General features: G+C 70.5%; 2 protein-coding genes across 6 annotated transcripts in view; one reads left to right on the top strand and one right to left on the bottom strand.

Annotated features, from left to right (window-relative positions):
* The first annotated feature begins 202 nt into the window (after positions 1-202).
* APBB1 (amyloid beta precursor protein binding family B member 1) lies at positions 203-6,461 on the top strand. 3 transcript variants are annotated; one of them, XM_027669055.1, is made up of 16 exons: positions 203-231; positions 551-1,158; positions 1,404-1,582; positions 2,018-2,074; positions 2,145-2,242; positions 2,731-2,767; positions 3,052-3,189; positions 3,276-3,400; positions 3,976-3,981; positions 4,086-4,200; positions 4,598-4,682; positions 5,082-5,165; positions 5,261-5,382; positions 5,596-5,617; positions 5,785-5,961; positions 6,075-6,180. In XM_027669055.1, the coding sequence occupies exons 2-15, from the start codon at positions 669-671 to the stop codon at positions 5,913-5,915; spliced, it is 1,689 nt and encodes a 562-aa protein (XP_027524856.1). In that variant the 5' UTR covers positions 203-231; positions 551-668; the 3' UTR covers positions 5,916-5,961; positions 6,075-6,180. The 3 variants fall into 3 exon arrangements, with proteins under 3 accessions (XP_027524856.1, XP_027524853.1, XP_027524854.1); XM_027669052.1 differs by lacking the exon at positions 5,596-5,617 and having other exon boundaries at positions 6,075-6,461; XM_027669053.1 differs by lacking the exons at positions 3,976-3,981; positions 5,596-5,617 and having other exon boundaries at positions 6,075-6,461.
* Positions 6,462-6,678: 217 nt separating this feature from the next.
* Positions 6,679-6,840, bottom strand: part of SMPD1 (sphingomyelin phosphodiesterase 1) — a 3,516-nt gene continuing 3,354 nt past the window's right edge. For 2 of the 3 annotated variants that reach the window (XR_003531920.1, XM_027669057.1), the window contains exon 6: positions 6,679-6,832. The gene's annotated coding sequence lies outside the window, so the exon portion shown is untranslated. The remainder of the gene's footprint in view (positions 6,833-6,840) is intronic. The other variant, XM_027669056.1, reaches the window with a different exon arrangement.

Here is a 6,840-nt window from a genome sequence, read left to right as displayed (position 1 = left end):
GGGTCACGGAGGGTTCCCGCTATTCCCGGGGGTCCCGGTGGGTTCCCAGTATTCCCGGGGGTCCCGGAGGGTTCCCGCTATTCCCGGGGGTCCCGTGGGTTCCCAGTATTCCCGGGGGTCCCGCGCGGGAGGGGGCGCTGTCTGTCCGCTGCCGGAAGCGGAAGTGACGCAGCCCCTGAGCCCCCCCCGACCCCCCCCCGCGACCCCCCGGCAGCGGAGCCGCCGCCGCAGGTACCGGGAATGGGGTCGGGATGGGAACGGGATGGGGGTGGAGACGGGGATGGAGATGGGGATTGACGGGAGGGAACGGGGGGGATGCGCGGGAGTGACACGGGCCGTCCCCGCTGCGCTGCGGGGGCGAGGGGGGGGCCGGGAGCGCTGAGACCCCGCGGAGCCGGCCCGGGCGGGGGGTCCGTGCGTGCGGGGCCTTCGTGGTCCCCCCTGGCCGGGCCGCGGGGCGGGAGTGGGGGGACCCCGGGCGGGGGGAGCCGGGGGTCGTGGGGTCCGTGGCCGGGGTCCCCTGCCCGCGCTGCCCCCCCGCTCCCCCCAGGCCCGATGGACGCGGAGGCGCCCCGGGGGCTGTAGGACCCCCCCAGCGGCAGGAGCGGCCGGGCCGGGCCGGGGGGTCCCGCCGTGCCGGGGGTCGCGCCCGTCCCCGTGTCCTCGCCATGTCGGGGGCCCTGAGCAAGCGCAGCGACCTCGCCAACGACAACCGGTGCCCGGGGCTGAGCCTGGGGCTGTCCCCCGAGCCCCGCACCGGGCCCGGCGGGGCCCCGGCCGAGGAGCTGCCCGGCGCCGGCTGGGCGAAGGCCGGCCGGGACCAGAACCGCAACGAGCTGGAGCCGGGGCCGGGCCCGGGGGCGTCCCCGGGGGCGCTGGAGCCGGGGGTCCAGGCCCGCAACGCCCGGAACACCGCCGGGGACCCCCGGGCGCTGCTGATCGGCGCCTCGGAGGAGGAAGAGGAGGAGGAGGATGAGGAGGAGGACGAGGAGGAGGAGGACGCGGCCGGGGTCTCCCCGCCGGCCCTGGGCGCGGAGCGGGGCCCGCGGGAGCCCCCCGGGCGCAGCGCCAGCCGCCTCTTCGGGGGGCCCGGCCCCGGCAGCGACGAAGACTCGAGCTGGGCCACGCTGAGCCAGGGCAGCTCCCCTGACGAGCCAGGTGGGCACCACGGTGACTTGTGACTGCCCCACGGCCGCCCCTGCCTGCCCCTTCCCTGTGCCCCCATGGTCCTGTCTGCCCCCACACCTGACTGTGTGCCCACCGCTGCCCCCCAGCCCCCGTTAGCTCCATGGCCCCCCCCTTTGCCCCCTTGTCCTTGTGGAGCCCTCCTGGGGGTCCCCATGTCCCTGGGCACGGGGCTGTGTGTGGGGCTGGGACCCCTCTGACTCCTCCATGCCCCCCAGAGTCGCTGTGGCCGCGCGACGCAGGGGCACATGGGGACCTGCCCCCCGGGTGGCTGCGGGTGCAGGACACCTCAGGCACCTACTACTGGCACGTCCCCACTGGCACCACCCAGTGGGAGCCCCCCGGGGGGCCCCATGAAACCCCCTCCGATGGCAGCACCCCCACTGAGGGGCCCACCGTGAGTGGGGACTGGGGGGTAGCTGTGGGGCAGCTGAGGGAGGGGATGGGTGTGGGGTGACCGTGGGGAGGCCATGGGGTGGCTGTGGAGCAGCTGTGGGGAGGCCACAGAGTGGCCATGTAGCTGCCATGGGGTGACCGTGGGGTGGCTGTGGGGAAGCCGTGGGCCGTGAGGTGACTGGGGGCAGTTGTGGGGCATCTGGGGGTGGCTGTGGGTGTTTGTGGTGTTGCCATGGGGCATCAGGGGTTGTGGATCAGGAGTGGGGTGGCTGTAGTGTGCTGGGGGGTGACTGGGAGGCAACCACGAAGTGCCTATGGTGTGACTGGGGGCTGCTGTGGGGTGGGGTGGCTGTGGGACACAGGATGGCCATGGGGTGGCCGTGGGCTGCTGTGGGGTTGCCCCATGGTGCACCCTGACCCAAACCACCCTTCCCAGCTCTCCTGGACGAGCTTCGCCCCAGCCGAGACCTTCGGCGACGGAGACTTGTGGAAGGTGAGGGGGGGCAGTGGGGGGAAGGGGGGAGGAGGGGTCAGTGGCCCACCGAGCCCCCCCTGCCCCCCAGGACCCCACAGCCGAGGAGGAGGAGGAGGAGGAAGATGAGGAACCAGGAGCGTCAGATGTGGAGACGCCGTCGCCAGGCCCAGGATCGCCGGGAGAGGGGTGCGGGGGTCTGGGGGGACACAGGGGCTGTGGGGTGCAGGGGGCTGTGCCTGGGCCCTATGGGGAGGTGGGACCTCAGGGCACAAGCAGCATGGGAGGAGGGAGATCTGGTGTGGGCTGGGAGCCAGGCTTTGGGGGCAGGGACCCAGGTGTGGGGAGGTCTGGGGGCAGGGACCCAGGTGTGGGGAGATCTGGGAGCAGAGACCCAGGCGTGGGGGGTTCCAGAGTCACAGGGGACAGGGATCCAGGTGTGGGGAGTTCCGAGTCATGGGAGGCAGAGATCTAGGTGTAGGACAGGGGGGCAGAGTATGGGGGTCAGGGGTTGTGGGGTGGAGGGACCCCAGGATTCAGGAAGCAGTGGTTGGATGGGGAGGGTCCCAGGGTCTTGGGGACTGGGGTTGGGGGTGGGAGGGCTCCCAGGGTTTACGTGGCCGGAGTTGGGTGTCCCAGAGTCTCTGGGTGAAGTTGCTGACCACCTCCCCTTGCAGCATGGCCCTGGGTGAGGAGGACGTGCTGAACTCCAAGGTAGGGCTGATCCCTGATCCTCTAACCCACAGGGCCCCTTCCCCACCCCTGTGGGATCTGGCCCACTATTGGGGAGCTGAGGGACCCTCCTCAGGGCTGCCCTGGGCTGTCACCCCCATGGGAGGGGCCTTGGCTGTGCCCCACTCCGAGTCCACCCTGACCCGGGACTGGAGGCTTCACAGGGAGGGGGGATGGGTCTCTGCTGGGGGCTGGGGCTGCCCCATGCTGCCCCCTGCCCCTCTGTCCCCGAGCCCCACACCCCCCATGACCCCCATTGCCCCCAGGGCCTGCTGGTGCGCTCCCTGGGCTGGGTGCAGCTGCGGGAGGAGGAGCTGGGGCCCGGCCGCAGCAGCGGCACCGTCAGCGCCTGCATCCGGCAGCTCTCGGGGCCCCGCGACGGCCCCCCTGGCACCTGGGGGGAGGTGAGTGACCCCAGACCCTCTGACCCCCCTCACCGCCACCCCAGCACCTGGGGTGGCTGAGGGAGCCCCTGACCCTGTGCCCCCAGGCGCGGGCACTGCTGCTGCTCGAGGGCCGCACGCTGAAGCTCGTGGACCCCCGGGACCGGGCACTGCTGCACGCGCAGCCCGTGGGCGGCATCCGCGTGTGGGGCGTGGGGCGGCATGGCAGCAGGTGGGGCACAGGGTACCCGCATGTGGGGCGTGGGGCGGCATGGCAGCAGGTGGGGCACAGGGTACCCACGTGTGGGGCGTGCGGTGGCATGGGGCCAGGTGGCAGTTGCACAGGGGGCTGGTGTCTGCAGGGGGCTGGGTGCATGTGGGCCTGGGGTCCTGTGTATGTGGGGTGCAGAGATGGGGAGGGGTCTGGGCGTGTGGGAGTCCATGGGGCTTGAGGGTCCCACGTACATGGAGTGGGGGCTCTGGAGTCCCACTTATGTGGGGCTGGGGGGTTGCTATGTACGTGGGGCACAGGGATGGGGGAATCTGGGTGTGGAGGTAGGCAGGGGGCTGAGGGGTTCCATATGGGTGAGGTGCGGGGGTCTCGTGTACAGGACTGGGGAGTCCCACACGTTGGTAGCAGATGGGGGCCATGGGGTCTCAGCAATGAACTCCTCAGCAGGGAAGGGTGTGGAGCAGGGTCAGACCCAGTTCTGGGGGATTGTGGGGGTCCTGGGGCTGTGGGGGGGATCCATGCCTCCCCTGCCCCATCTAACCCTGCTCTGTCCTGCCGCGCTGCTGGGGACGCAGGGAGAGGTACGGCCCCAACCTGCCCCCAGCCCCCCAGTGCCCCCAGGCCCAGCCCACGCTGGGTAGGGAGGAGGCCGGGGGGGTCCTGAGCACACTCCTCCCTTCCCCAGGGACTTTGCGTACGTGGCCCGGGACCCCCTGACACAGGTGCTGAAGTGCCACGTGTTCCACTGTGAGGGGCCGGCCAGCGCCATCGCCGCTGGGCTGCACCGGGTCTGCGCACAGGTGAGACCCCCGGGACCCCCCAACCCCCCCGGGACCTCCCTGCTGGGCTGCACCAAGTCTGTCCCCAGGCGAAACCACCCCTCTTTCCCCCCGGGACCTCCCCTGGCCTGTACCACGTCTATGTCCAGGTGACACCCCCAAACCCTGCTTCCCCATCCCACACCGGGTCTGTGGGTAGGTGAGACCTCCGGGGTCCTCCAGGCCCCCCCAGTCAGCCCCCAGGGTGAGCCCCTCTCCCCCGGTGTCCCCACAGAACAACCAGGTGGTCCTTGGGGATCCTCGTGGTGTGACATCCAGGGGGGCCATGGTGTGACGTCTAGGGGGCTGTGGGTCACCACGGGGGTCCTGGGGGTGCCCGTGTTGTGACACTGTGGGGGTTTGTGCCTCTTGTCCCCAGCTGACGGAGGAGCGGCGAAGCGCCCGAGCAGCAGCCAACGGGCTGGGCACCGACCACCCCCGGCTGGGGGAGCCCCCCCTGCAGGGTACGGGGCATGGGGCTGGGGGACCCCCCTGCAGGGTGTGGGAGGGGGAGGTACCTGTGAGGGAGCAGGGGAGATCTGGAGGAGATTGGGGATCTGGGGGGCGGTGGGGGGGAAAAGGGCTGGAGGAGGGCTGGGGAGGGGGCATGGGGGGTCCAGGGCACGGGGCTCATGTGTCTGGAGGCTGCATGTGCTGGGGAGTGGTTGGGGAGAGGGTGGGTTTTGGGGGGTTCAGCGAGGCTTTGGAGGCTCCTGACAGTGCCCCTCTAGTGGAGTTCCCAGTCCCCAGGAGCGAGGTGGTGCAGATGGGGGGTGTTGGGGTGTGCTGGGTGAGGACTGAGGGGTAGGGAAGCTCTGGGGGTTTTTGGGGGGCTCTGGGCAGGTCTGATGTGCCCCCCACAGTGGAGTTCCCGGCCCCCAAGAGTGAGGCGGTTCAGCGCTTCCCCGTGTGTTACCTGGGCTGCGTCCCTGTCGCCAAGCCTGTGGGTGAGTGGGGGGCTCAAGGGAGCTCCCTCTGGCCTCTGCGGGATGCTGTGGGCTGGGGGCACACCCAGGGCTGCCCTGACCCCTCTGCCTCCCAGGCATGGACGTGATCAACGCGGCGCTGGAGGCAGCACTGGCCCCTGGCTCGGGGGAGCCCCCCGCACCCACCCCTGTCGTGGTCAGCGTGGCCCCTGCCACCCTCACCATTGCCCACCGCCAGGTGTGTGCCCACCTGGGACCCCCCTACCCTGGGGGGGTCTCTGGTGACCTCTCCCCACTCTGAGGGGCTGCAGTGACCCCCTTTCTGCCCTGGAGGGCTGTGGTGACCCCCCTCACACTCTGGGGACCATGGTGACCCCCACCCCACTGTGATAACCCTGTCTCACTCTGGGAAGGTGCAATGACCCCTACCCACACTGGTGACCCCCCCCAGATGGTGACCCCCACCTGCACTGGTAATGCCCTCCTGCTCTGAGGGCCTCAGTGACCCCATTCCATGTTGGGGGGCTGCAGGGACCCCTCCCTGTACCACGGGGACACAGTGTGTCCCCCCACTCCACGGGACCTTGGGGATCCCCTCCCAGCCAGGGAGGCCGTGCTGACCCCTCCGCGTGCCCCCCAGACGGAGGCGGTGCTGTGCGAGTGCCGCGTGCGGTTCTTGTCCTTCATGGGGGTGGGACGCGACGTCCGCGCCTTCGCCTTCATCATGGCCAGTGCGCCCGGCACCTTCCGCTGCCACATGGTGTGGTGTGAGCCCAACGCCGCGGGGCTCAGCGAGGCGCTGCAGGCCGCCTGCGTGGTGAGTGGGACCCCCAAGCCCCCAGTTCCCTGTGCCCCCCGCTGCAGGCCAGCTGCAGGGCGAGTGGGACCCCCGAGCCCCCCTTCTCCCATGCTGACCGCCCTTCCCCGCAGCTCCGCTACCAGAAGTGCCTGGACGCGCGGCCCCAGGCCTCCAGCTCCTGCCTGCCGGCCCCCCCGGCTGACTCGGTGGCGCGGCGGGTGGGCTCCTCCGTGCGCCGGGGGGTGCAGACCCTCCTGGGGACCCTCAAACCGCGGCGGGGAGGGGCACAGACCCCTTGAAGGGGGCGGGGGCACGGGGGGCATGAGGCGGAGGGGGGGCAGGATGGCCGACCCAACACCCCAGGGCACAGAGTTCCCCGGGGTGTTGGGTCGGGGGTCCTGCCCCGCCCCCACTGCCCCTGTGGTGGGTCACACCCCCCTCACCATCCCCAATGCATGCGGCGTAACGAGGGTCTGTGTTGTACTAAATCATTAATTAATAAACCCATTCCACCAGCCTGGCTCGGCTCTGCCTTCGGCCTCGTGCAGGGAGGAGGAAGAAGGGGTGAGGGTTACGTTATTCCTGGTTTGGTTCTCCCTAGGGTGTTGTGGGGTGAGGACTGGGATGAGGAAGATGAAGGGCACTGGGGACCATCACACCTGTATTGGCTGGGTGATGGGAACACAAGGATTGTGTGCTGATCCTGACTCCAATCCCAATCCTGGTGGATGAGGATGGGGAGGGATGGTGGGGCCCACTGTGCCTTTATTGTGCATCTGGTGAGACGCGAGGACCACGTGCCAGTACCGAACCCAGTCCTGGCATGACCATGTGCCGACCCCGCTCCCGGCCCCGCTCCCAGTGTGACCATGTGCTGACTCCAACCCCGCTCCCAGT

The sequence above is a fragment of the Corapipo altera genome, unplaced genomic scaffold (genome assembly GCF_003945725.1).
Source record: "Corapipo altera isolate COAL_440 unplaced genomic scaffold, ASM394572v1 189, whole genome shotgun sequence".
In the NCBI taxonomy this organism is placed as follows: Eukaryota; Metazoa; Chordata; class Aves; order Passeriformes; family Pipridae; genus Corapipo; species Corapipo altera.
The sequence above is the reverse complement of the archived record's forward strand: the minus strand, read 5'-3'. Positions and strand labels throughout refer to the sequence as shown.

Bases quoted from the DNA above. Each gene is read 5' to 3' on its own strand.
- APBB1 (XM_027669052.1), top strand. From the start codon at position 669: ATGTCGGGGGCCCTGAGCAAGCGCAGCGACCTCGCCAACGACAACCGG. The intron at 4,683-5,081 runs GTACGGGGCATG...TGCCCCCCACAG, and splicing joins GGGGGAGCCCCCCCTGCAGG to TGGAGTTCCCGGCCCCCAAG. The intron at 5,166-5,260 runs GTGAGTGGGGGG...TCTGCCTCCCAG, and splicing joins CCCTGTCGCCAAGCCTGTGG to GCATGGACGTGATCAACGCG.